The sequence below is a fragment of the Microtus ochrogaster genome, chromosome 18 (genome assembly GCF_000317375.1).
Source record: "Microtus ochrogaster isolate Prairie Vole_2 chromosome 18, MicOch1.0, whole genome shotgun sequence".
NCBI classification, from domain to species: domain Eukaryota; kingdom Metazoa; phylum Chordata; class Mammalia; order Rodentia; family Cricetidae; genus Microtus; species Microtus ochrogaster.
Genome location: NC_022020.1, coordinates 8435196 through 8463137, shown reverse-complemented (window position 1 = coordinate 8463137; position 27942 = coordinate 8435196). Strand labels below are relative to the sequence as shown.

Sequence of the window (27942 nt, the reverse complement as noted above, 5' to 3'; positions counted from 1 at the left end):
GCTCTTCAAGCTGATGAGGGAGAGGGACTTGATCGGAGGTGGGGGAGGGAAATGGGAGGCGGTGGCGGGGAGGAGGCAGAAATCCTTAATAAATAAATTAATTTAAAAAAATCAAGTAAATATATACCGACAAAAAAAAAAAACCCATTCAAGTGGTCAGCCTCCTGAAAGAGCTAGAATTCATCCTGGCAGCATGGCCCAGGAAGCTGTTGTTTCAAAATTGCATTTTGTTGTTGTTGTTTTGTTTTGTTTTTGTTGCTACCACAACAAAAATCAGGAGCTTAAGCATGCTGCCATCAAGCAGAGCCCATCTGAAAAAAATCTGAGAAAGAAATGCGACTAAACTTTGCTTTTTAGTGTCTAGAATTCCTTTCAAAGCCCTCTCAGGTTTTATATGGATTTAGCTAGCACATGTTGGAGAGTCAATTTGTTGTAGAAGGAGGCCACTTGTTTGTTCCTGACTGCTTAGCCCCAAAATAACCACACAGAAACTGTATTAATTAAATCACTGCTTGGCCTATTTGCTCCAGCTTCTTATTGGATAGCTCTTATATCTTAATTTAACCCCCTTCTATTAATCTGTGTATCACCACATGGCTGTGGCTTACTGGCAGGATTTCATCTGGCCCCTATCTCTGGCAGGGCTACATGGGTTCTCCTGCCTCTGCCTTCTTTCTTCCAGCATTCAGTTTAGTTTTTCCCACCTAGCTCTGTTCTGCCCTGCTATAGGCTCAAAGCAGATTCTTTATTCATTAACCAATAAAAGCAACACATATACAGAAGAACTTTCCATATCAAGATCCTTTCCTTCTTGATATTGTTTCAAAGTTTTTCTCTGCTCCTAAAGAGAGCGCACATCTCTTGACTAATGGAGGAAAGTCATTGGCAAATAAAGAACCTGTCTCGGCCCTTTTGATAGGCTAGCCTTTAGGTGGGTGGAGTAAACAGAACAGAATGCTGGGAGGAAGAGGAAGTGAGCTCATACACCTTAGCTCTGCTGTCTGGGGCAGATGTGATGAAGCTCTGACCCAGGATGGACATAGGCTAGAATCTTCCCGGTAAGCGCACCTTGGTGCTACACACATTAACAGAAATGGGCCAGGCAGTGTTTAAATGAATACAGTTTGTGTGTTGTTATTTTGGGGCATAAGCTAGCCAGGCGGCTGGGAGCAGGGTGGCAGGAATGCAACCCGCAGCTCCTATTATACTTGACTATCACCCTCCTTCATATTTCAAGCCAGACTGACTCTTGAAATAATCCATTGCTTTCTCTTTTGCACTAGGTACAGAAAATGCTTGTTTTTTTTTTTCCATTTAAGTCAGGGTCTCACTATGTAGCATAGCCTGGTTCATACCTATGCTCCTAGCCTCAAGATTTCAAGAACTGGGATTATACCATATGACATGTGCTCAGCCAAGTTTTTACTTTAATTTTATATAAAAAGATTTAAAGTATTTATTTATTTATGCATTTATACAGGTGTCTATATAAGAGTATAAACCACAGGTGTGCATGTGTGTGTGTGTGCATACATGACTGTAGAGGCTGAAAGAGAGTGTTGGGTCTCCTGAAGCTGGAGGTACATGCATTTGTGAGCTGCCTGACATGGGTGATGGGAAATAAATTTGGATAGTTTACTGGTTTAGATGAGAAGGTTTCCAGAAGCTCATATGTTTGAACATTGGCCCAGTTGGTAGAACTGTTTGGGAAGGATTAGGAGGTGTTGTCATGTTAGAGGATGTGTGTAACAGGTTGGAAAAGTCCTTTCCCAGTTAGCGTTCTATGCCTATGCTTGTGGATAACGAGGTAATCTCTCAGCTGCAGTCCTAGTCATGCCAGCCTGCTGCCAGGCTTCCCACCATAATGGTTATGTATTCTAAGCCTCTGGGGCTGTGAACCCCAAATTATACATTTTCTTGTATAAGTTGCCTTGGTCATGATGTTTTTTTCACAGCAATAGAAATGTAACCATGTTTCCAGTCACTCTGCTATTGAAGCCGTGAATCAGTCCTGTTTTCAGACTCTCTCGAGGGTCATAGAAACTAGCATAGTCACGTTAGTGATGCTCCCCATCTTCACAGGTGCTCTATGACTCTTCAAAGACAGCTTGGCGGCCGTTGGAGCTTCTCTCATGTTCCTGCCCACACTCTACTGCTGCGCTAAACCACCATGACCAAGGCAACTTATAAACTTCATCTTGCCCGTTCATGAAGTCTCTTCCTGACTGCCAGTTGTTAGAGTTCTGTCCTATGCCCATGAATTTGTGCCCTTGGTATTCATTTCCTAACAATATTTGGATATTCTTAGACTGTGCCTTTACTTATTTATTTAATCCAATTCCTTGTAATAAATGTGTCTGTCTTCTATCTAACTATCTACACCTATCTAACCATCTATGAATCTATAGATCATCTATCAGTACATCTATTCATCTATCTATCTATCTATCTATCATCTATCTATCGTCTTTTCATTTATCTACCTATCTACCACCCATCTATTCATCCACAAATCTAGCTTGTTTATATTTCTCTGATTGAACTCTGATTATACACAATGTCTTTTAAGCTTGTTATGATTAATAGGTTAGTATATGAAAATTAGAAAAATCCTTGAATTTTGAAATCAGTTAAAAGTGTCATTTCCTCTGGACATTGTGGTGTGGCTATTTTTCATTCCAACACTCAGGAGGCAGGGGCAGGTGGAGGATCTCTGTGAGTTTGAGGCCAGCCTGGTCTATGTAGTGAATTTGAGAGCTGCATGGTCTACATAGAAGCCCCAGGCCAGTCAGGGTTACATAGTGAGACCCTTCCTCAAAAGCACAAAGTAGCAGCAGCGAGAGCAAAACCCACATCCACCCCCAGTGTCATTCCCGGGAGGCTCTGGCAATCTGCCAGGTTCGCTATTGTCACTTTGTTTTATGTGTGTCTACATTGTAGTTTCTGTTGGCTGCAGGCTATTCTGCACAGAGAATCCTCACCATGCACTCAGCTGTTCCTTTACAGAGAGTTGCTCAGAGCCCTCTCAGGTCCCAGGGCCACCCACACGCATGCACACGTCTCCTTGTGCCCCATTTCTGTTGGTTTTTTTGGGTTTCCCTGAAGCATAAGTTAACAACAATCAAACAGTAAAGTGACTGGTTATTCTCTTTGCTTTCCTAAATTTATTTCACTTTTTGATTTCTTTTCCTCAGCTGATGTCCCATCTTGATTTCAGTCCACCTCCTCCAGTAGGTAAACCTGAGGGCTTTATCATCTGAGCTTGGGATGCCCTGGGGTATGAAAGCGGCAGAGTCACTGAATCTGCCAGACACACACACACACACACACACACACACACACACACACACACACGCGCGCGCGCGCGCGCGCGCGCGCGAGCCAGGATGGGGTGATGGTTCATGAGTAAATACTTCTCAAGTTAGTGTCTGCCCTTGGACATTTTCCACTGACTTAAACTGGTTTTAAACATTGTTGTCTACTGTTACCCTCGTGTTTGTGAAGGACACACTCCTAATTTCCTTACACCATCATTAGAAGGTGAATCTTGGGACATTTGCTTTTGGAAACCAGTCACTGTGCCACAAAGAAGCACAGAGACCATATGGAGAGGCCATGTGTGGGCACTCTGGCCAATAGCCCCAGCTGAGATCCCAGATGACAGCCAGCTTCCACCTGCAGACGCACGAGCGAGTGCACCTTCAGATGATTCAAGCCCATCTGCTGAGTCTCCCCAAGCTCGAGTCTTCCCAGCTGAGGTCCGCGTACTGTGCAGCGTGGCCAAGCTGCCGCCGCCGTGCCAGTTTTAAACTCCAGTCTTGACATTTCAGTTAGAGCGATGTGGCTACTGCTTTACACCACCGCATTTAAGGCGATTGGAGAAACTTAGGAGGGTGGTGATTGCAAGAATTTCCATACGCACGAAAACAGAACTGAGGTTTCGCCGACATCATCCCGCAAGCCAATCAGGTTCCATCACAGTTCACTGAGACCGTTCCTAACGTGGAGTCTACTAGTTTGCTTTGTCAAAACTCAGTTCCTACCAAATCTCGGCGGCTTTTCAGACCTCTAAAATGCCAAGGAAGAAAACATTTTACTTTGTTGTCTCTGTTTCACTGGGAAGGAAGACTTCAAACTTCAAGTCTTCTTCTTCTTCATTTTTTATTTTTACTGGAAGATACATTGGGCTAGATAAAGTTCCAGGCTTGGAAGTCACTGAATCTGGCTTGGAGTCCAGGTGCAGGATGGGCCAGTTTAATAAATTCTGTAGAGCTCAGAATTGCCAGTATTTTGACTGAATAGGTTAGGAATCCTCCCAATGCTGGAGTCTATGATTAGTTCCAAAGGCCTGGTGACTCCTTAAACAATCCTGTCTATCTGGACAGGATTTGACATCCTCTTCCAAAGCCGAACATTAGCACATCCGCTTGGCCAGTAGTCACATTTTTAAAGATGCCTTGCCAACAAAAAATGACTGCCTGCAAATACCAAAATCATAATTTGCAGTATGAGCATAATGTGAAAATGTTAGAAACAATACAAAGATTAGGCTGCTGGGTGGGGGAGCAGCCGAAGGATGGTTCGCCTTATTCAATACTGTGCAAGACTTAGTAAAGGCAAAGAGCCCTATTTTGAGCAGCAGCTCAGGGTAGGGAACAAAGGCGCAGCAAAGGCAGGAGCTGTCTTTGGAAATTGAGGTGACTTTAACTCTTTGTCGGCATGGATATAAAGAACGGGAAGGCAACCCAGGCTCATGGCTCAAGTTGTCTTCTGGCCATGGCCACGCTGAGTGATCTGAAAGAGCATTTTTGTGAAGTAAAGCTGTTTTGTTTCATGCCTGGCCTATAGATGGAATTCCTCTCGCCTCTGTGCACAGGAGGGATGAAGGACAGTGACAGGCAGGTGGGCTGGGTAAAGAGGTTGGCAATAGATACTTCTGTTCTGCGTGGTGTTTTCAAGGGATTGCATTCATGAACACGTGTAATTAAACATGCAGGTCAACATTGCATAGCCCATTGGGACTTCCTGAAACCAAAGTTTTGTCTTATTTAAAAATAAAGGAATTTCTAAGTGTCCACCATGTTCTCATTTGCCTTGAAAAAAAGCAAAACAAATGGGCGCATCTGCCAGGGCTGAGTGCATTGTCCACTGAGTACCACGGGAGGAGGGAAGGGTGGGTTCCTGGTGACCAGATCTGTCCACAGTGCAGGTTCTGCTACCACTGATGAGAATTGCTGCATACTTAAGAAAAGTTGGGACATAGGGAAGCAGTATAGACTATCTGTGGACAATAGAAAGGAAACACACATGAACTAAATATTAAATAAAACATACTTCCCTGTTCCTTTGACCACCTTTTGTTTCTGGGTTTAAGTAAGAGAGCCTCGACTTTGTTGGCTAGGAAAAAAAATGGCCCAGGGAAGCTTCTGCCTTGTGCTTAATTAAACCATAATATGTGGTAAAGAAATTAAGATCAGTGAAATTACAACTAGCATTGAACGTGGACTGGGATGTTTTAAAATGATGGATTTGCGAGAGTATTTTATCCAGACAAGCAGAAAGTGTCCCAACCTCTCCATCTTTAATGCTGTCTTGAAAGCATTCCCACACAGGTTGTCTTTGGTGAAGGAGCACTGGCGAAGATCGCGAGTTTAATTAAGAGCTATAGAAGCAGACCTTGTAAATGAAACCCACTTTACAATTGCTTCCTGGATAGCATAGCTGGGAAAGGAAAACTTTGCCCCTCTTGTTTTGTATTTCCCAGTGAACAAAATATGTGACATCATTAATTAATACAACTATAACGATAAAAATTAGATCTAATTTTCTTTTTACATTTATTTATATGGGTGTAGAGTGTGGCACATTGGGGCCTGGGAATTGAACTCCGGTCATGAGACGCGTTAGTAAGCACTGTTACCCGCTGAGCCACCTACCTGGCCTTTAATTGCATTTCTTACCACAAATTAAAACAAAAACTGTGTATGCCACAAAATCGGAGCACTTAGAGCTGATGTCCACTAGGGGGCAAGCTATCTGCACGGGGAAGTACCGATTGTAGTACGGGTGCTGGGTGGTATAAGGTTGGGGGTGGAAAGAATTCCTTTGAATTGTTTTTCATTCCACGACAGCCTTCAGGAAGAGTAGCCCTGCCTTCCCTCTGTCCGTGTTTAGTGTTTCTTTCTTTTAGATATAGGAAATTATTTAAGGAATCGTGAAAATAGACTGGAGAATAGGAGCACTGGGAAGAAGTCTTTTCTGGCTAGGAGGCAGAGGGAGCAGAGCTGTGTCTGCCAGTGAATATTAAATAGGCAGGCCGACCCAGAGGGGATCTCACGCGGCGCTGAAGAGCACAGGCGCCAGAGTTTAAGTCCTGCTTACACTGGCTCTCCTTCTCTCTCGGGGGTCTTCATTTGTAATACGAGAATCTTGCCACCCACCTCACAGGCAGGCCAAGAATTAAATGATACGCATGCTCTCTACCCACATTTCATCCCTGTCCTGTAGCAGCTGCCGGTACCAAAATAATTACTCTCGTTTTCTAATTCGAATGGCTGCATTTCTAGGCAAGATTTTCCCCCTTGCTCCCAAGATAAGAAATAGAAAAATAAATCTATCCTTATGTTTCCTTTTGTTTTGAAAACATTTTGGTTTCTGAAAGAATATTATATAATTCAAAATTGAGCTAGACTTTCATAGTGCAGGTGGGGGTGGGGTGAAGGTGAAGAGGTAGGTTCTTGTCTCTGTTAAAGCAACAGCAGAAGACACTGAGAAAAACCCTTACTATCAAGTAGGCATCTGGTCCAGTAGGGAGGATGTGTGCAAAGGGCTACAGTCAGTGTTCTAAAGGGTGTGTGAGTGTGTGCATGTGTGTGTGTGTGTGTGTGTGTGTGTGTGCGCGTGTGTGTGATGTATGAGTGCAGGCATGCACAAGCAACAGTGCCTTCATGGAGTCAGAGGACAACTTTTGGGAGTCTGTTCTCTTCCACTGTGGTTCTGAGACCCTTGAACTCAGGCTGCCAGGATTATGCAGTGAGACTCTGAGCTGTCTCTCTGGCCCCCTGGGGGAGTTGGAAGAAAATCCTTGGTTTGGAAATGCTTTATTTGAGCAGGTGCCTCAGGACTGTGCCTTTGAGGGTGTGCAGGACTGTGCTGGGAAGGGCTGGAAGGAAGGAGATGACATGCAAGCATGGGCTCACATGTAAAGACGTGGTTTTCTCGGGATCCCCGGGTCATTCTCTTCATGAGAATGGTGATTTCTGCAGGGAGACACAGATGATGTTGGCCTGGGGTTTAGGAATGTAGCAAGGAAAGCTTCAGTTGTGGGCTGGTAGGTGTGGCCTCTTGATGGCAAAGGAGAGTAACAGGCCAGCAACTCTAAAAACAGAGATCTGGACGGGAGGAAGAAATTTTCCTCCTTGAATAAAATCAATAAAGTAAAGAATAAAATTACTTTACTATATTTTAGTTTTGTGAGACAGGATCTCATGGTTCAGTTTGGGCTCAAACTCAGTCCTCCTTCCTGAGCCCCTGAGCATGGGGATTACAGCTGACAACATCAGACCTACTTGTATTTAAAGTTCATATATATTTGCTATGGCCTCAATGAATTTGTCAAAATCCATGTTGAAATGCAATTACCATTGTTTGAGGTGGACATGGAAGCCGACACATGACGGAGACCACTGCCTTCGTGCCCATTGCGAGGTGGGAGCTGTGGGTGGACATCTTGTTCTGAGGACTCTGGCCTCGCGGACAGCAGGGTGCAGCTATCGTGGGAGTTCCCACTTATCCTAGGGATTCAAACCCTTCTTTTGTCGGCTTGCTAGCTTGTCTGTCACATCGTGAGGCAGCACCAAGGCTGCAGCGGCCGCTGCGCCCTGGTCATGGACTTCCAGTCTCAAGAACCAAATGCATGTTTTGTTCATCATACCATTCAGTGTGCAATATTGGAATTATAGGCTGTCGTGGTCAGCTGAGCACTTTCCAGGAAAGATGGCACTTCCAGGACTCAGGGGTGTCCTAGGTGATTCTCGTAGGCTTGTTGGCTGTTCTGCCGAGAGCTTCCTTCAGCGGGAAGCTGCCAGAGGCGCTGTTCCTCACAGGTCCAGTCACAGCTGTGGAGATTTGACCATGGTACAATGGTTCTCAGACCAACTCACCATCAATTACTATTTATTTTCATCAGATCAGATGCGATCAAATTTGAATGAAAAAACAAAAACAAACAAACAAACAAAACCGCACAACCCAGAACACACAAGACCATGCTGAAAGGCTGCACAGTAATGGAAGGAAATACGAGCAGGCCCTTCTAACTCATGTGGTTTCGGCACGGATTTCAAAATCCCATTTGTGCTTATTTTACACTGTATTTTATTTATTTTGGAGACCAAGGAGAATGAAATTCTTAGAAGAAAGTTAAAAAACAAAATCCCACCATGGGTAGCTGGTGGATCACAGAGTTAGAAATACCAACACAGGTAGTATGTTGATTCGTAATGATTTATTCTCTGTAGTTTTGGGGGCCAATTCTATCATCTAAACCCCAAGAAGGGAACAGAAGAACTCGCTTATAAAGAGGAAGAATTCCCACACTCATTACTTCTGCCCATGGCTTTCAGCTGTATTTATCAGGACCCCTTCGCTAGATAAAATTGTGTGCAATCAGACACAGACCCAACTTTGAAAGCAATTACAGTAGGAAGTCAGGTAAAACTAGACATCTAGCTTTTTATTTTTGTAGCAGATAGCAAATTCTTCCTTCCAAAGGTTTGGAGCTTATTTGTTTAATTAATTTGGAGAAAAGTTCTGTGCTTTTGAGGCAAACAAGACTCCTGTCTCTATGTGTGTGCTCTTCGAGGTAAAAGACAGAACCACAGACAGATGCATTATTGCTTTGTAACCCGAGTGACTATCACGCAGACAGGCTGTATTCATTTGCTAGAGATAGGAGCACAGCATCGGGTTTGGTGTTGATTTGTAGGAAGGCAGAGATGGTGAACGGGCTTGTGAGAACTATTAACAGGTGACAACTTTTCTTGGAGATTAGGTATATTTGGAAGGGAGCATTATTGGGAATGCAGTCTTGCTCAGGCCCTGCAGCGGTTATTACACATCTGTTCCCATGAATTGTCTGACATCAGTGGCGCCCTTTCGCAGGGCATTCTCAGGCAGAGAGACGCAGGTGAGGGCATTTTCCAGACAGCTCCGTGAAGCTCAGAGCTGAGCTGATTCTTAGAGCATTCTCTGTGGCCAAAGTTCTCTGTAAGTGGATGAGAGGATTTGTTGAGAGGGAGGAACCTGTCCTCTGGAGTTAACCTCAGCATGTGCACCACAGAAGCAATTCCTGTAAAGTGGGGTGGGATCAAGTTCAGTCAGCTCCTTTAACAGGGAGCCGGCCAGACCCTGGATAGACTCCATGCGGCCTCCTCTTCCACAAGCTTCACTCTCTAGCATTTTCAGACTGTGTCAGCCACTGCTCTTCATCTCCAGAAGTTCAGATGCAGGAAGACACAAGATTCATATTTCTGCATGGAAATTACTCAATTTTCAAATAAACCAGAGTCTAGAATGATGATGATGGTACTGGTGACTGCTCTTTTTCTGAAAACTTTTGGTTGATGGAAGGCCCCAGGTAAATTCATGGGCTCTCTTAACTAGAAATCTGGGCCACAATGTCTCAAATGATCTTCTTTTACCCATCAACTGAAACTAGACACCCCAGGACTCTGTGCTGGCTAGTTTATGTCAAGTTGACACAAGTTGGAGTCATTGGAGAGGAGGGGCCCTCAGTTGAGAAAATACCTCCATAAGATTGGGCTGTGGGCAAGGCTGCAGGGCATTTTCTTAATTAATTATTGATGTAGCCCATGGTGGGAAGTCCTACTTTTGGGCAGGTTGTCCTGGGTTCTATAAGAAAGCAGGCTGAACAAGTCATGGGGAGAAAGTCAATAAGCTGCACCTCTCTATGGCCTCTGTCCATTGTATCAGCTCCTGCCTCCAGGTTCCTACTATGCTTGAGTTCCTGTCCCAACTTCCTTTGATGATGAACTGTGATACGGAAGAGCAAGCCAAATAACCTGCCCCCCTGCAAGCTACTTTGATCATGGTGTTTCATATAGCAATATGAATAGTAATCCTAAGACAGAGTCCAAATCACCAAAAGTTGTACACACACACACACACACACACACACACACACACGCGTCACAGCCCCCCCCCACCTTGTGTATGAGTGTGTGCAATGCATGTGAAGGACAGAGGTCAATATTGTTATCATTTATAAAGACATGACGGGGGTCTGGTCTCCTGGTGGGTGGCCCGAGGCCTCAGTGGGAGACAGACAGTTACACCATGCAGAGAGAGTTTGGGTATAGAGTTTATTTAGTGGGTTATGGAAGGGAAAGGAAAGGGAGGAGGAGGAGAAGCAGGGGAGAAGAGAGAAGAGAGGAGAGAGAGGCAGTACTTACCTCTTCAGAAGAGGCACGGAAAGAGAGGGAGCAGGCTGAAGAGGAGGCAGAAGATCCAGGAGGGAGGTTGGGAGTAGGCAGTGCTTGTCTCTTAAAGGGACAGGGTACCCAGGTGGCAGACCAGGCCAGCAGATTACAACAAATATGAGGTGTCTGTCCTCAATTGCCCTATGCCTCATTTAATTTTTAAAAAGTTGTTCTTTGGACAGGGCCGTTGTGGTGCACGCCTTTAATCTCAGCACTCAGGAGGCAGAGATAGGCAGATCTCTGTGAGTTTGGGGCCAGTCTGGTCTACAAGATCTAGTTCCAGGACAGGCACCAAAGCTACAGAGAAACCCTGTCTCGAAAACAAACAAACAAACCCCCCCCCAAAAAAACAAAAAAAGTTGTTCCTTGGTGCTTTCTTACATGAATATAATGGATCTCTCCCCCCCCCCACTTCTCCCGGACTGCCCCTCCAATTTCACGTCTTCTTCTTTTAAGAACTCACTGTGTTTAATCGGTGTCATTCATATGCACCCATATGAAAGTAGAGGGTAGAGTGCCATCCACTGGAGGGGACACAACACTGAGGAAACTGGCTTTCTTTTCCTCAGCGGCCACTGGTTTCCAATAGGGCCACAGCTATGTGTGAGCCTCTTTCCCTGTATTACTGCCTTGATTTTGTCTTTTGTCTCTCACTTAACCTGGAGCTCGTGGATTTGGCATGATGGACAACCATCAAGGTGTGAGGACCCACACATCTTACCCTCTCTGGTGCTGGGGTTGCAGGTGATGCAACTGCACCTCGGGATTTTATGTGGGTGCTAAGGATCTGAACTCAGGACTTCATGCTTGCACAGCAAGTACTTTATAGACTGAACCATCTCCCTCAGTCTTACAAATTATATTTTTGTAGTAATAATAATGGTATTCTAAAGCCACATTTGTCAACACCATTTCTTAAGCTTGGTCCTGGCAACCTCAAGATACCTCAATACTCCTACTTTATTTCCTACAAAAGTGGCCTATGAGGACCAGCCCAAGGGTCACAGTAGAAATGAACTCCGCCTAGTCAAATGTGCTGTGCCTATTACCATCTATAGTGAATCTTGCTTAGGCTCAGGCCCAGGCTGGCCCTTCACATTCAAGAGAAACCACTAAAAACTGCATTGAGCCTCCCGAGCTGGGGAAGCCTGCTGTAAGGCTTTGCTGATTAACAGGGTGCAGAGGGCCCTCTTGGGTAATAGACCAATCCCTCAACGGTACTATTTGCTATAGAGAAACTGATTTCATTTCTGCCAATAAAGTTCTTAGATAAGTTTGATTTTCTTTTGATGAAAATTAATATTTACTCTGCTTGCCCCAGTTCATCTCTTTGCTAAGATACAGTGGGGCTCGCTTTCTTTAGCCCAGACTCTGACCAGGCCATATTTGTACACAGAGAAGCTGGGAAATTTAGATGGGCTGACCTTTCCATAGCACTTTGCAGGTAGGTGTAATCTATGTGTTCTAAATACCTTGTAGTCAGCTGGGCTTTGAATATGAGATTTTATATTCATGTAATGGTGTATTGAACCAGAAAATGCGAAGAAAATATAACTCAATGCTTAAAGAGGAGAAGGAAAAAACCCATTCTTCTCTGTGTGTGTGTATGTTGTGTACATGTGCGTGTGTGTGCAAGTGCATGCCTGTGCATGTGTGTGTGTGTGTATGTGTGTGTGCATGCAAGTGAATACGGAGGCCAGAGTGAGCTTGGGTGTCATTCCTCAGGAACCATCCTCCTAGGGCTTTGAGACAGGCTCTCTTCCTGGGGTCTGGACTCACTAGGTAGTCTAGGCTGACTGGCCAGCAAGCTTCAGGGATCTGTTGTCTTCTGCATCTCCAGCACAATTGTGCCACAGGCATGCCCTGCCTGTGAACAATGTGCCTTCTAAGGTTCTGACTCAGGTCCTCACGCTTCCCAAGTACTTCCAAAGCTCGCGGGGACAGAGCTTTATACTACATTTATGTTTCTGTTTTCTTCTTCTTCCAGAAATGGAATTAATGTTGCCTCTGTTTCATGGAGTCTGGGGCTCCCCAAATTTTAGCATATAAGATGAGGTTTTCATTTTGTGTTTGAACATCACCAAGATTGTGGGAGCTTTAAATTCACATGTAGGCCAAAACCAATCATGCTGAATACAGCAACAGATTTTCCTTGATTCATAGTAGGCTAACAATTATTTAGCCAAATTACTCCTTAAGGTATTTGGGGGTTGTTGGTAGGATTAATACCAGGCAAAACTGTGGATTCAATGAGCTTTCTAGGGAGCTAGTGTCCCATAGAAAGCAAGCAGAGGCTAAGAAAACTAGCACTTTAGGGAACGAGATTGGTCAAGTACTTTCCAGCTACATGCTCTCAGCATGCTTTGTGTTGCCTCTTGTTGGCTTACTCCTTACTGATGTGGGATGCCCTTCTGTAAACTATGGATATGTGTTGCTCTTATTGGTTGATAAATAAAATTGCTTTGGCTATGGGGGGCAGAATATAGCTAGGTGGGAAATCCAAGCAGAGACCCAGGGGAAAAGAAGATGGAGTTGAGGGAGATGTCAGCAGCTGTCGGGAAACAAGGTGAGAGGTAATGAGCCACGAGCCTAGAATAGTCAAAATGGGTTAATTTAAGTTATAAGAGCTAGTTAATAATAAGCCTAAGCTAATAGGCCAAATGGTTTGTCATTAATATCAAACTTCAAAGTGGTTAATTGGGAACTGGAGTGCAGGAGAGAAACATCCAGCTACTCCTTACTCTGCTTTAGTTTTCTCCCTAATGTCCATCGCCATCTGCCATTCTCTGTGTCCACTTGAAAAAACTATTTATTGCTTGTGTCCTCCAAGTACCTTGCTTTATGAGGACAAGGAGTATGTGTTTTGGTTTTTTGTAATATCACCAATGAGTAGAAGATTGCTGAATATATCTAGCATATGATCAATAAATGTTTGTTGGAGATAATGTCCTGCTTTGTTGGGCCCATTGGTCTAAGTGTTGTCTGTATGCACAGCAGTGCCCGCCTTGCTGGGCCAATCTGTCTAAGTGTTGCATATATATGTACAGCAACTTGGCCAGTGTCTGTTGCACAGAAAATATTTTTTAAGTACACATTCCCTTTATGTTCTCTCAAGTCCCACTCTTCTTGTAAACTTTCCTAACTTCTAGGCCTCTAGTGTTCAGGTGGCTCTTGTTAAAATCTCTTCTTGGTAAAGGATTTGATCAATGCCTTGAACATCTAGGGTGAATTAAACCAAGTGGTAGCAGAACTTCTTTGTGGAGATCGAAAAATGCAGGCCTATTTCCACCTTGTCTGCTGGTCAGAGAGTTTGGAGATTGACAAGCATAGTTGCTCGTCCCAACTCAGAATGTGTTTGTTTGATTCTTTGGAAATTAAAATAGCTCATTCTAGTAAGTCCATGCTATGCTGACAGGTGGTCTGAATATGCAAATGTACTTCTGCTCCTTCTTTGGTAACTATGAGGTCACCTGGGGAGGGGCAGTCTTCAGGATACCTGATCTAGAGCACCTTATCTACCTAGACTACAGAATTCTAATGATTTGATGTCTCAGAGTGATAGAGCCATTGACTGTGTGAGTTATCCTTTTGTATCATGTTAATAAAATCTTTTGTTACCTTCTCACCCCATTTATGTTGGGTATAAAAGTTGTGGAAAAATAAACACGAGTGAATTTCAAGATTTTAGTCACTGGAATGCCCTCCCAATACTTTCTATAGTTTCTGTCTTGTTATTATTTATGCGTCTTTATAGTCTTTATTTATATTTCTTTAATTTCCACGCCCCTACCCTGGTAAGAGGTATTTTTGTTGAGGCTGGTCTTCGACACTTCTTGTTTCTTCTTCTCAAGTTGTGGAATCATAACAATAATTTTTTTGTTTGTGTGTTTTAGTTAATACATCATGAACACTCTCTTACAGAATAACTGTTTTTCAAAATTGTGACTGTCATTAATTATGTTTGTGCTGTAACATGATGTTTGTATATAAACACTTGAACTGCTGTTGGTTTAGTTTCTCATTTTTCTAGCTATACATGGTGCCAATGTAGAGCTCTTGGCTTACTGCCACACTTGTTCTTCCGTCTTCCCCATCTCAGCAAATGCCATTAGCACTTCTGGAGTGGCCCTTTCATTATTTAGATTTCTATTTTCTGTATATATATTACATATGCATATAGCACTTTCTTTGACTATTCATCTGGCGATGTGTATCTAGGCTGATCCCATATCTTCACTATCATAAATAGTGATGTAGTAAACATAAACGTGTAAGCCCTTTTGGTGTGCTGACTCAGCATTCTTTGGATGTCTCTACCCAGGAGTGGCACAGCTGGATCATCCAGTGGTTCTATTTCCATGGTTGTGTATACTGAACATCCCGTTAGCGGTCACAAGGCTGCCTATTTCCTACATCTTCTCCTACATTTAGTGACGGAGCTGTTTTTGTTTGCGGAAGAAATAAGTAAATGAGCGGCTTTCACGACACTTCACTCTTCATTTCCTGTCTTCTGAGGGTGCAAAGAAGAACGATATTGTCTGTCCTCCTGAACTCAGTGCAGCGGAAACAGCAGAGGCCTAAGAACAGCACAGTGGAGTAAACACAGATGTGGAGCCATGGGGGTGTCAGAGGAAGCTGCAGCCTCGGGCCACATTCCTCCATACAGGACTTTGGGTTTGCCATATCTTCCTTTTGGTGTCAGTTGATTGATTTATTTGTATTTTAAATTTAGAAATGAGATCTGGTTTCTGGAGACTTTCATCATTATAGAATCCACGGGTGAAGAGCAATTTCAAACTTCTGGAGTGTGGGTTCTGCTGCTTTGGGCAAACTTCTGTGCCATTGGTTTGGTCACATGTCCCTTTGACCCGAGCCGTCACTGACTGTAGCAAACAAAGGAGAGATGGACAAATAAGGTCAACACGATGAAAATGAGCACACATGGAAGAACTAATCCCTTGGACTCCCTTCCTATTCAGCGGGCGGGCGGGCAGGCACTGGGCACTGGGCACAGCTACATGTAGCTCTGAGGGTGTAAGTTCTGGGCAGAGTCCCACACTGGGGAGGCGAAGAATTTTACTAACAAGGTTTTATGGAATCTATTAGATAATTGCAAGACCCAGGATGTTTCCAACCTAATGGGACATCAGTGCAATTGAAGTCCCAAACAGCTGTCATTCATTTTGGGGGAAAACTTGTGAATTAATCCCTTTATGTGCCCACCCCCAGCCAGTCCATTTCTTTTTAGACTGTAAGAAGTGTGCCTCAGTTAGAGGGAAAACTTTTTTAACTAGTCCTTTCAAAGCTTTGTGTGGAAAAGTATTCTTTTAATTCAAATTTGGTGAGAGTTGCCAGGGTAGCAAATTAAAGATTTATTATCTGGGAATTTTTGGATCACAACTTAACACAGGCCTGGTTGCTTTATTCTGAAATGTTTGGAGTTTTTCCAGCCAGCGGACTTTCTACTTGGGCCAGGTATGGGAGGCACTGCCAATGCACTGATTGACTAATCAAAGTGGTGCATGTCGTGGACTCTGTTCCTACGACAGAGGGCTGTACAAAGAAGAGGTTGAGACAGCTTTGTGATTATATTTTTCTCACCAGATTATTGAGTGCTGTGTGTGCTGGCAATATTTTCATATCATCCTAAACATGTAACAGTACCGCCAGTTAGACAGATAAAGCCTGGAGGATTATTATAACTTTGAAAAGGTGTGTGTGTGTGTGTGTGTGTGTGTGTGTGTGTGTGTGTGTGTACACTCACTCAGGTGTGCATGTGCATGTAGAAATTAGAAATCTTGGATGTTATTCCTCAGAAGCTATGCCTTTTTTTTTTTCTGAGACAGGGTCTCTCTAGGTTTGAAACTTACTGCTTCTGCTAGACCAGCTTGGCTGCAGATCTCAGGAGAACTGGCTCTATCTGCCTTCCCAATGTGGGCATTACAAGTGCATGTCACCCTGCTCAGCTTTTAGAATATATTAACAGAGTTTGACTAATTCTTTGAGAACGCCACACTGTGTATTTTGTAGCCATCCCACTTCCCCCTCCTCACAGATCTCTCACTCCCCAGTCCTCCTCGCTGTATCCTCTTCCTTTCTAAATAACCCACTGAGACCAGTTTGTGCTGTTAGCCTACTCTTTCTGGACATCCCCTGGAGCATGGTAAAGTGAGCAAGGGCCACAGCATTGAAGAAAACTGCCTGTCTTTCTCCTGGAAGACATAAACTCTGAACAGCTCCTCAAGTGGAAGGGGATTTGTGAACCCCTTCTCTGTCTGAGCTGGCATGTTGACTGCATGTCCAGCTTGCTATGTGGGTTCTGGGGACCGAACTCAGGTGCTCATGCCTGCTCAGAAGCGCTTTGCTGACTGCTCTATCTCCCCAGTTCCTCGTGAGGGCATGAACTCATCAAACCATCCCATGACCAAGGTCACCAACCAAACAAAAAAAGAAGGGTCTTGGTAATGGAACCTTGGAGTTAGTCAACCCAGATCAAATGCAGGAACATGAACAGGTATTTCAAACCTCAGAAACTTCAGGACGAATGGAATGCTACTCATCTAACCTCCCTTAAGGCCCACGAATGGATGCACTTTTTCTTGGTTTTGAAATTAATTTCAAGTCCGGGGAGTGGAATACATAATGTCTGTAATAATTTCAGAGTGAATCCCAGGGAAATTAAACATTAAATCTGGCTGAGATTTCACATTATAGGAATTACTGCATGTGTGCCATTAGCAAACATCACGCGGCAACCTACTGTATCCGAAGCTGCGAGGTTTAAACAAATACTCCAGCGTAACATTTCACTTATTAGGAGGCGTGACCAAACAATCAAATTACCAAGAACACAATGAGAGTTCTAAACAGCCTGGCGTGGTAAATAACACTCTTCGCACCCTGCATCAGGCCTTGCTCTCTCTTGGGTACCTCTGAACCAAAAGCCACGGGAAACGTATATAGCGGAAGTTTAAGGCCCTCGTCCAGTAGAAATAAAGATCACGGAGTTTCGCTAGCCTTCCCACTCTCTCCCGTTGGTACTGCTTTTGGTTTTTGGAGGCACTCTTAGCCAGCTACAATTTAATTTTCCTTGAAAGCCTCACTATAGGCTGGAAATGAAGCACCTTGCATCTTGCTGGTTGGGACAAAAATATGCTTTCTGATGGCCTTTCTGAAGAGCTTATATGTTTGATAGCTTTTGATCCACAGACTCCATACCTCTTACTCAGCTCCCATGTTTGAACACATGCATCTTTATACAGTGGCAGGGACCCATCTACTCTGCCCATATCATCCTCCTGCCTGGGGTGTCTGAGGCAAAAGTCACAGGCCAAGTGAACTCTAGCTACTACTTCATTCCACTGAGTTCCATTCCCTGGATGTGACCAGAAGCTTGAAGTTCATTCACTGGCCAGCTCACTGGGTGCTTTCCTTCCCCACTTCCCCTTGATTTGCTCTCCTCCATCTTTCCTGCTTTGCCTTCTGCTCTTGGACAAGGTCATGCTCTGTATCCTCAGCTACTCTGGCCTCATCATATAGTCGAGGCTAGTCTTGAACTGATGGTCTTTGTGCTTCTGCCTCAGAAGTGCTGCGATTCCAAGCATAGGCTTCCACACCCAGCTGATGGCTTTGATTTCAGCGGACCGTCCTGTTCATGGAGAGCTAACCCAATAAATGGGATAGAACGTACACAGTAACAACCGTGATAACAAACTCACCAGGTTCAAGGGACACTTGCTCATGTCACCAGGCACAGCTGTCTCCATGCAGCCTAGGTCCCAGAGCACACTTTCCCGAGGCAGCTGGTCGGAGGACCAGGTCACTAGTATGGTGTGGATGGACTACCTAGTCTGCTGGTGTCTACAGAACAAAAGCCTAAGGCTTGACATATGGCTCAGTGGTAGAAAGGTTTGATCTTTAGTACCTCAGTAAACAAATAACTAAATAAAATACAATAAATTAAAATAATGACTGGCACCTAAAATCCAAAATAAAATTTGAAAAGGCTAAGCATGCTGTCTTGTGCTTGCCTTCCCTGCACTCAAGAGCTTGAGGCAGGAGGATGTCTCAGTTACATAGTGAGGTCAAGGCTTGGCCTGTATGAGATGGTGTCTAAATTAGATGAACAAGAAGGCTAAGCCACTGAAAGCTTAGAATGCCTGCCTAAACTATGGAGGTGATGAGTGATTTCTGACCAAAACTCTCTGAGTTGTGTGTATGCCAAGTCGCCTTTACAGAGCTGAATGTGGTCATCGGTGGGCAGAACCATGGTGAACATCTGGGCTGTGTGTCTGTGTTGTGCAGCTGGCACTTGTGAGCTTGGTTTCCACATCTTCCCTGGGCCTGTTGCTCCCTTTGTGCAGTCTGGGAAGGGACCCCAACTCCGATAAGGTCCCAGAGTCCTTTCTACTCACAGGTGTATTGCAGCTTGCAGTCTGACAGGGAAGTAAGGGTCCTGGTACACAGCGCAAAGCCTCGCTCTATTTTCCCTTCTATGACAATGTGGAGATGGAAGCTTTTTAAAACTAAGCCGAAAACACCCAGGAGCTGAATCCAACATACATAAAATAAAAATCCCAAGTTAAAAAGTGGAAGGGAATACCACTTTGCTGCCATTCTAGACATAGTGTTAAGAATTTTATTTTCTGCTTTTCCAAGATCCCCCCCCCCACCATAACCTTAATCCCTCAAAAGTCATAGAAGCCAGGAAAAGGCCCTTGCCCCAGCTTGCACCCCCACTCTCCCTCACACACAGGGGAGACAGGCTGTCCACCCACCCAGGCGTCAGCAGAGGGGCTCGGCTTTTCAAGCTGTGGCAGTGTTTTCTCAGCTGCTGTCTTTTGCTCCCCTCTCTAGCAAGAGGAGGTGTGTGAGGTGCTGGGAAAAGGGCTCCAGGAAGAGAAGCTATCTGGACTGTCAGAAGAAGGAAATTAGTGGGAAACAGGGACATCACTTGGAGATTAAGTCCTCTGGTATTCTTTCCCTTTCGGGGGTGAGCACATCGCTAGCTTGCAGAGAGGCTGGCTGACTTTGATGCACTGCAGGCTCATATCTGACCCAGTTGCTGCTCACTTTTAAGGAAATTCTTTGCGTCTGGATTTGCTAGCTGCTTGGCTGACATTGTCTAGGGCAGAAATCCTGACTCACTGAAGAGGCTAACCAGCAGAAGAGGAGGGGCCCAAAGCTTCCAGAATGCAGTGTGTGTGTGTGTGTGTGTGTGTGTGTGTATGTGTGTGTGTACTTGCTATGTGAGTGCATGCATATGTGCACACATGTGCATTCATTTGATACGTGAGTGTACATGTGTGTGTGTAGTTGGTGTATGCGTGTGTGTGCACATGGGCATGCATGTGTGGAGGCCAGAGGTCCACATCAAGTGTCTTCCTTAACCATTTTTTCACCTACTTTTTGGGGTTTGGGACCCTTTGAACCCAGAGCCCCTCAATTCATCCAGGCTGGCTGGCCAATTAATGCCAAGGCTCCTCTTGTCTCTGCCTCCCCACTGTTAATATTGCAGACATGCTGCTGTTCCTTACTTTTGCACTGGGTGCTGGGATTGATGTTTTCATGGTAGGCATCTTACTGGTAGGCGTCTCTGCAGCCCCAGGATGGTTTTTAGGAGCTTTTAACCAGATAGAGAGGACCATTGTCTGAATCACTGTAAATATTCCTTAAATATCATCAGTGCTTTTCCTCTGAGACTTTCCTAGGAGGGCGGCTTGTTCAGGAACTCTTTTATATGTGACCTTTCTTTGGGACATAACAAATCGGAATGGTCAACAATTGTGTGTGCTCCTTACTGCCCTGTAATGGGCCCTGTTTCAGCGAGCTCTCTTTCCAGGTCTGGTTAATATTCATTCAACTTTTCCATAATGAGGAGAAAGAGCTACGGCTTTCCAGGATGAATCCACCTTGCACCAGGTCGCAGTATTCCCCATGAGGGCAAATGAAGGCAAAAGCTTTGTTTGGACCCAAAGCGAAGTGTAAGCTTTGGCCATTTGTCCTGTTCTGTGGCTTGCTGAGTTTAGTCTAAATCCCAAGAGGTATAATTAACTTGGCCCCTTGCCATTTATATATTTAATTGGGCCAAGTGACATTAGGGCCTGAGTAGCTCTTTTGTGGAAATGAGTAAAAACAAGCAACTTTTCAGTGCAGCTACCCAGCACCAGCAACTAACGAGCCCCCTTTATTTGCAGGATGTATTCATCGCAAGAATGCCCGAGTTCCGATGCGGAACAATGTAAAAGGCATACGTGGTGTTAGCTGCAGAGGCTTCTCCAGGCTCTGAAGAGCAGCCAGCAGGTACTGATTAAGCTTCACGAGGACACTGACAATTTTCGAATCATTCCCTAGTTTTCAAATACGTTTGGTTCACAGAATACTCTGCAAATGAAGAATATTAGCTATTAAACACATGTACACACACACACACACACACACACACACACACACACATACACGTATATGTACACGCATGCACACAGCCTGACATTTCACTTGCTCACTGATGCCAACTGACCTACCTAAATCTCACTCTCTCGTGAGCTGGTGAGCTCACTAGACACACTTCCCTCTCAGTTCTGCTGTCCAGACAGCTGAGGAAATGACGTCAGCGCACCCCTCTTGACAATAGGGACAGGTCACCAGGAGACAGCCTCCTCCATCCACACAGAGCCGCAGAGTTGATGAAGAACGCTGAGTAATAGAAGCAGTGGTCATCTTCATCCAGGCTGAGGAGTGGCCTAGGAGTCTTTCAGCTCTCCCTTCCTCTCTTCCCCCATGGGAAGAAAAACTTTTCCAGGCCCTAGGTAATGGTGGGTGGCTGGCAGAAAATGGAAAAGGCCTGGATCTCTGAATCAGCATCTAGAGGAAGCCAACCAACTACCAGCACATTCTCACTGGCTCATCAGATGAGTGAGTAACCAGTGTCCCTGGGTCAAGCCTCTAAACTGTGGGTGCTTTTACCTTGATATCCAACAAGAATGTAATATTCAGTATTGTGATAGATGTTTCACACCAGCTGTGTTAACAGTTCACTTGTGAACCAAGTATTTTATTCTGAACATCCATAGCACAAATGATGAAGAACCTTCTAGAAGGCTATTGAGACCTCTAGGTCTTGATTCAAGAGTAAAACTGTTCTTTTCTTTTCTTCTTCCTTCCTTCCTCCCTCCCTTCTTCCCTCCCTTCTTCCCTCCCTCCCTCCCTCCCTTCCTTCCTTGGCTTTATCCTCGACTTTGCATGTTGACTTCAGTTTGCTGTGAGATGTCTTATGAGAGCGTTCAGTTAGCACAATGCTTATTCAAAGTGCCCAAAGACTCATCTGTTAAAAACTGGGCTGCCCGCTGACGTACTTTTCGGGAAATGATGGGATCAAGAGGGCTCTGAACTTATCAGTGGGTTAATTCATGGCTGAATATAGTTCAGTGGCATCACTAGGAGATGGGACCTGATGGAAATGGGTCTCTCACTGTCTGACTATATTTCATGGAATGCTGTGTCTTGCCTCTGGCCATTGTATTCTTTAAAAAAATTAGCTTATTATTCTTTGACTGTTTCATAGACGTATATAATGTAATTTGGTCATTTTTACCCCATTACCGCCTCTCACCTGTCCCAGTCTTACTGAAGCCTTTCTTCATCCCAACAAGTCCTTTTCTGTTTTCATGACATTTCAATGACTCCGTGAGTTTAATGTGGTCATTTGCATGAGCACGGGTGGAGTTACTTTCTGGAACATGGACACCAACCAGCGGCTATACCACTGAAGAAGGTGACTCCCCCTTCCCTAGAAATCATTAACTTGCCAGTAGCTGCACAGGAAGTGTGGGACCTCAGGAGCCTCCTCCCCATCCAGGATGGAAGTTGACAGGCCCCATCTTGTGCAACCAATCTGCGTGCTGCGTTTGAGTTCCTGAGTGCAACAGCTAAGGCTGGAAAATGACACTGCACAGCCCTCCTCCCCACCCTCTGGTCTTCCCTGGTCTCTGGGTTCTGGCTGTGGATTCTGGCCCTCAGGAGGAGAGCAGCATTGCTTTTCCATCGCCTTCCTGCCAGGCTGTTCTGTGTCAACACAAGCCCACAGGATTGGACCAACCAGGCACTAACCAAACTCTCTAAGACCATGAGAAAACCCGTCTGTCCTACTTCGTGTTGTACTGCCCCAGCACAGTCGCCCATTTCCTCTGGGGTTATCTTAGAAGCAGTACTGGGAGTGCTCGAACCGAGTACTCATGATGGCTGAGTTGCCCAAGAGCGAAGTAGCAGATTCAAGATGCTTGCTTTTGCTTTGTGAAGGAGCACAGCACATTCCAGTTATCTGGATTCATTTCTGTCTTTAAGGATGTCACCAGCAATCCCGGAAGTGCAGCTCAGAGCCCTAATATCACAGAGGTTTGCATGAGACCCATCTTAATTTAGGTAGGAGACAATAAAAATAATAGCTAATGTGAGTCCCATGGATTATGAATAGAAATCCATGTGTGGTCACTGATGTGCCTTCGACAATAACTCTAATGTTCAGAAGCACAGATGTTAAACTGCCCCGTCTGGCCAGATGTGCTCACACTGGGCCTGTCAAAATGGAGCAATATGTAGTCAGAAACACGTTGCCCGCTCTGGGAACAGAGAGCTGCTTATTCTTGTCATCTGCCTTCCGCCAAGATCAAAGCGGAACTCTTAATGTGTGTTTGCTTTAAATTTAGTGACGTGCAGCATTCACTCCCATCAGCACTTCCTCTCACCTGTGGAGACAAACTGTGCCGTTTTACTGCGAACCCATATGGTTGCCACCCCCGCCTGGCCTGCCCTGGTGCAGTGTCTGTGGACTGTGGGGTGGCCGCCACGTCCTGAGAGGGCTTCATGCAGAGGCAAATACACTGCATTTTCCATTCACTCCTTTCTCTCCAGCCTGTTCTAACAGCATCTTAAAATAAACACAAATTCATCGACAAGTATCTTCCGTCAGGCTTACTCTTAGATATTATTGAGCCGGCCAAGAGACGAGAGCACTTTCTCTTTAACATGAAAAATGCATTTTACAGAAAGTCACTGACTTAACACACAAGGTATTTGCTTTTGTTTTTTGTTTTATTAGTAATTATAATTTTTGTGATGGAGATTTTTTAATGGCAAAATAGGACTAGATTCTCTTTCAAGAAAGATGAAACGAAGCAGAACGATTACTTATTTAGTTGATCAGTAAATGCTTGTAGAGTTCACAGGAAGAGACGACTAGATGAGGAAAAGATGCTGAGTCTCTGGGAATAAGGTGAGAGCCAGGTGTGTGCTGACCCAGGACTTAGCACATAGCCAGACAACTGCTCTTAAGTGTGTTAAGAGTGAGAGAGGGGAGACGTTGCTCCATTTGGTCTTCCATCCTCAGGTCATGAGACCCTAGATGCCCAGGAAGCCATCATGATACCAGAGTACTTACAAAAAAGGATTTATTTTATTTTGTGTGTATCAAGTGCTTTCCCTGCTTGGATGTCTGTGTATCACATGCATGTCTGATGCCCTTGAAGGCTAGAAGAGGGTGTCAGAGCCTCTGAACCAGAGGTACAGGCAGTTGTGAGTCACAGAGCGGGTGCTGAGAACTGAGCCCGGGTCCTCTGGAAGAGTAATACTCTTAACTTCCTAACCACTGAGTCATGCCTTCAACCCCCTAACAGAGTATTTTTAAAAGTCTCCAGAGTTGTAAGACAAGTTCAAGCTGTAGACAGAGTTGGCTTTTAAGCATTAGAGAGTCTCAAGTATGGATAAAGATGGATCTTCCTTGGGTTTGGTGGATTATGGTACAGGGTGTAGAGCCAACTGTTTCAAACGGCAAGCTCGATGATATTTCATGCAAGGAGCTTGCTGGGACTTGGTGCAGCTGACTCTCTCTTCCCCATCAGTTGAAAGGAAATGAAACACAAAGCAAGCGAAACGAGAGGAGAATGGCTGCCACTCTGTTTCCCACTTCGCCACACAGATGGTGGTTATTTGAGTGGGAAAAGTGGGTTGTAAAATGAGTGTCTTCAAAAATGTCAAGAGTGAGTGCCCTTTTGTAGGCAAACACTGGCTTGAGAGGGTTCCAGCAGCTTGCCCAGGACCCTTCATTCCATGTAAACTGAGGCAAATCCGACTCTAAGAGGTTCTGATGGCTTCAAGAGATGTGTGGCTGGGAGGAAGACGGGAATGCGGGTCTTGAGTATCCTGTGATTTATGCTTGAAAGCTAGGATTAGGACTGGGTTTTGAGGTACAAAGACTCTGTGAGCATATTTTGTGGAAGGCACCCAGGACAGGGAAATGCAGCCAGGCAGTTGAATAGCCACAGCTTGCCATGCTGGTGACTCCTTCCGGATGAGCTGGAGGACTTAAGAGATTCATAAGAAAAATAGATTCTTCCAAAGAGACGCATGGTCTGTTCATGAGATGTGTGTTTTACAAGTGACTCAGAAGAGGCACACACACCATGCCTTTAGACCCACAAAGGGCAGTGGCCACACAAAGGACTCAATTTACACTTGAGTACTGTGCAGACTGTGAAGAGACCCTGACCTAGAGTGCATGGAAACAAACCAGTGTGTGTTCACATCACCAGTCAGGGTTGCCACAGCACAAGGCTGAATTAAAAGTCTAAAAGTGTAAAGTGAAATTTCTTCCAGGCTTTGGAAGTGACAGAGAAGGTTAGAGAAATCAGAACTGTGTAATACTCCACTTTTTGTTGACAGCCCAGGAGAGCTGACTTACATTAAGTAATCCTTATGGCCTTTGGGGTTTATGAGCAGGTGTCTTTTGCTTGTCTATTGGCTGGGTTAAGGGGATGACATAGGGCTGCTGGGGCCAGTGCACAGAAGAGACCTAAAGAAGCCTTGAAAGCCATGGGATCAATCACGATTTTCTTCTGACAGAGGGTCTGACTGTCCAGAACATTGGAGAATTCATGGGACCTACTTAAATAGATGTTCAACAAAATTCAGGGTGCGAGAGAAGGCCAATGATGCAAGGACTTCTGGGATTGTTCCTCTATTGCTTCCTCAGGATGCCCCTTCATGCTTCGTTACAAGATCTAAGACTGCATATCAGACAGAAGGTGGAGACCAGCTCAGGGCTACAGGAGTTCCGTGTGAGGTCAGTTGAGTGTCTGTGGCGAGTGCCTGGGTCCTAACTCTTACCAAGGACTTAGCAGGAAAACTGTGGTCAAACAACCAGTGCAGAAGGGCTGGGAAGGCACACACAGATTTAGGTCCTCATGGCGCCAGACATCTTTGGGCACAGCCTCACTAGGGCCACCTCTCCATCACCGCCCAGCTAGCTCACCCAGTGCAGCAGGCAGCAAGGAGTAGGGACAGTTCTCCTGCTTCTAAGCCCTGGGTGGGGTTTGTCATACTCACACTACCAGAGCCAGGTACTGTCTTACCCATGCAAGGTATATAGTCCACTCTCCCAGTTGCTGCAGTTGGTGAGGGATAGGGTCGGCTCTTCCATTCTCATACCCCTGAGGCCTGCTCTCCCGCCTGCTACAGTTGGCAAGGGTATGGGGGGCTGTTAGAGCATATTTCTCTCGTCCATGCCACCATCTGGCATATGAGGGAAATGGCAGGTGCCGCTCTCCTGTTCTCACATCTACAGGACTGGTTCATCTGCTTTACTGCCAACAGGTCAGCTCCAGTGTGTCTCTCAGGCGAGCTGCAGGCCCGCTCTCCTGCGTGCTGCAGCCTGTGAGGGGCAGGATCAGCTATCCAATCTCGTGACCCTGAGGCCAGCTCTCCTGCACATAGTTGGAGGCAAGAGGCACAGGGAGCATCTTTTTCTCACCTGTGTCACCACATAGCTGACAAGGGATGTCAGCTCTCCTGCCCTCACCTCCCATCCGGCTCACCAGTATCCCTGCCCACAGGGTCAGCTCTGCTGTGCTACCAGGGTGAAGTGCCTTGTCCATCTCTCAGTCTCATGACCCCAGAGCCAGCTCTCCCACCCACCCACCTGGAGTTGCTAAGCGACTTGTAGTTGATTTTGCCCATGGCCCCTAACTGAGGGGCCTGGGAGGGGTGAGGGTGGGGAGAACTGTCCTTGTCATCCACCCAGTCAGGCCTGGAAGTCTGTTTTTCTTTCTTTCTTTCTTTCTTTCTTTCTTTCTTTCTTTCTTTCTTTCTTTTTTTTTTTTTTTTGATTTTCGAGACAGGGTTTCTCTGTGGCTTTGGAGCCTGTCCTGGAACTAGCTCTGTAGACCAGGCTGGTCTCGAACTCACAGAGATTCGCCTGCCTCTGCCTCCCGAGTGCTGGGATTAAAGGCGTGCGCTACCATTGCCCGGCTGGAAGTCTGTATTTGTAATTTTTATGTTGGGGATCCAGGCTTGAAATTCATTACCTGAACTGGCTTTATGTTGTCGTAGGCTGGGACCAAGGGTGATTCTCTCTGTGGGGGCATATGCTATTACAAGTATGGTGTGTGTGTGGTACATGAGTGCATAGCAGAATTCTGGGCAGAAGCTAGGTTCACAAGCACTGAAGAACCGCTGGAGGTTTCCTCAGTCACACTACAGAAGGGAGTCTCTGGGCTGTTTTATGGGTAGGGAAATAAGAGGAGATGGGGAGAGAGAGTTTCAGACTACCTAAGTCACTCAGGGTAGTAATTATCTCCATATTTGCTGCCCTTAATTTCTTTTTTAAAAAACATGAATTTTGTTTATTACACATCAAAAGATATCATTCATTTTGGTTATCCACCTGTAAATCTTTCAAGGATGAAGCCTTGTAGGAAAATATGCTGTAAAGACCGTGTTTCTCAGTGTCACTCTGGTACACGGTCTTTATCTGCGATGCTGCAATTGATGGACACTTCATGCAGCTTGTCTATCTTGCGATGCTTTGCTGCTGTTGTTGCAGCTGTCAGCAGTTCATTCATTGCAATTGTGCTGCGAAGCCCCTGCCAGCAGCGCTGGGGATGTACGCACCAACAATGCAGTTGACGGTTCTTCTCCTCCTGATTTGCTCAGCCCATTAAAGTTTGTGTTGAAAACAAACAGCACTCTAATGCTGGGCCAAAATAAAACAACAGAAATAAGCAAGGGAGGCAAAGACTCAGGGAGATAAAGATAGGTGCACTAATGAGTCCCCAGCTGGTTAAAAGCAAACACATTTCTATTCCAAGAAAGGTGTAAGTAACATTTGTTGTCACTAAAACTCTTTAACTTTAGCAAAAATAAAGAGTTGCCCTCAAATTTATTATGGAAAGCCAGAAGCTCCATGGCTAATTATTTCCCAGGCGCCTCTTGCCTGAATATAAAAATGGAGCTAATTCGCAGGCAAGTGCACCAGGCCTGGCAGCTTCACGGTGTAATACATACGTAGTCGCTTTAACTGCTGGGTGAACTCCATACGGGTTTGGGTATTAGTCTTCCTTATGTAAACTTGCACAAAATATTTGTGTCAGCTAGCTTTGGCTGGGTAACAAAA

General features: G+C 45.1%; 1 protein-coding gene across 1 annotated transcript in view; it reads right to left on the bottom strand.

Annotated features, from left to right (window-relative positions):
- Positions 1 to 26425, bottom strand: part of LOC101993332 (sulfhydryl oxidase 1-like) — a 118350-nt gene extending 91925 nt beyond the window's left edge. Inside the window, exons 1-3 of the mRNA XM_013349363.1 lie at positions 26350 to 26425; positions 26108 to 26254; positions 20753 to 20848 (exon numbers count right to left, since the gene is read on the bottom strand). Coding sequence (XP_013204817.1) covers positions 20753 to 20848; positions 26108 to 26254; positions 26350 to 26425 — 319 coding nt within the window. The remainder of the gene's footprint in view (positions 1 to 20752; positions 20849 to 26107; positions 26255 to 26349) is intronic.
- Positions 26426 to 27942: the final 1517 nt, after the last annotated feature.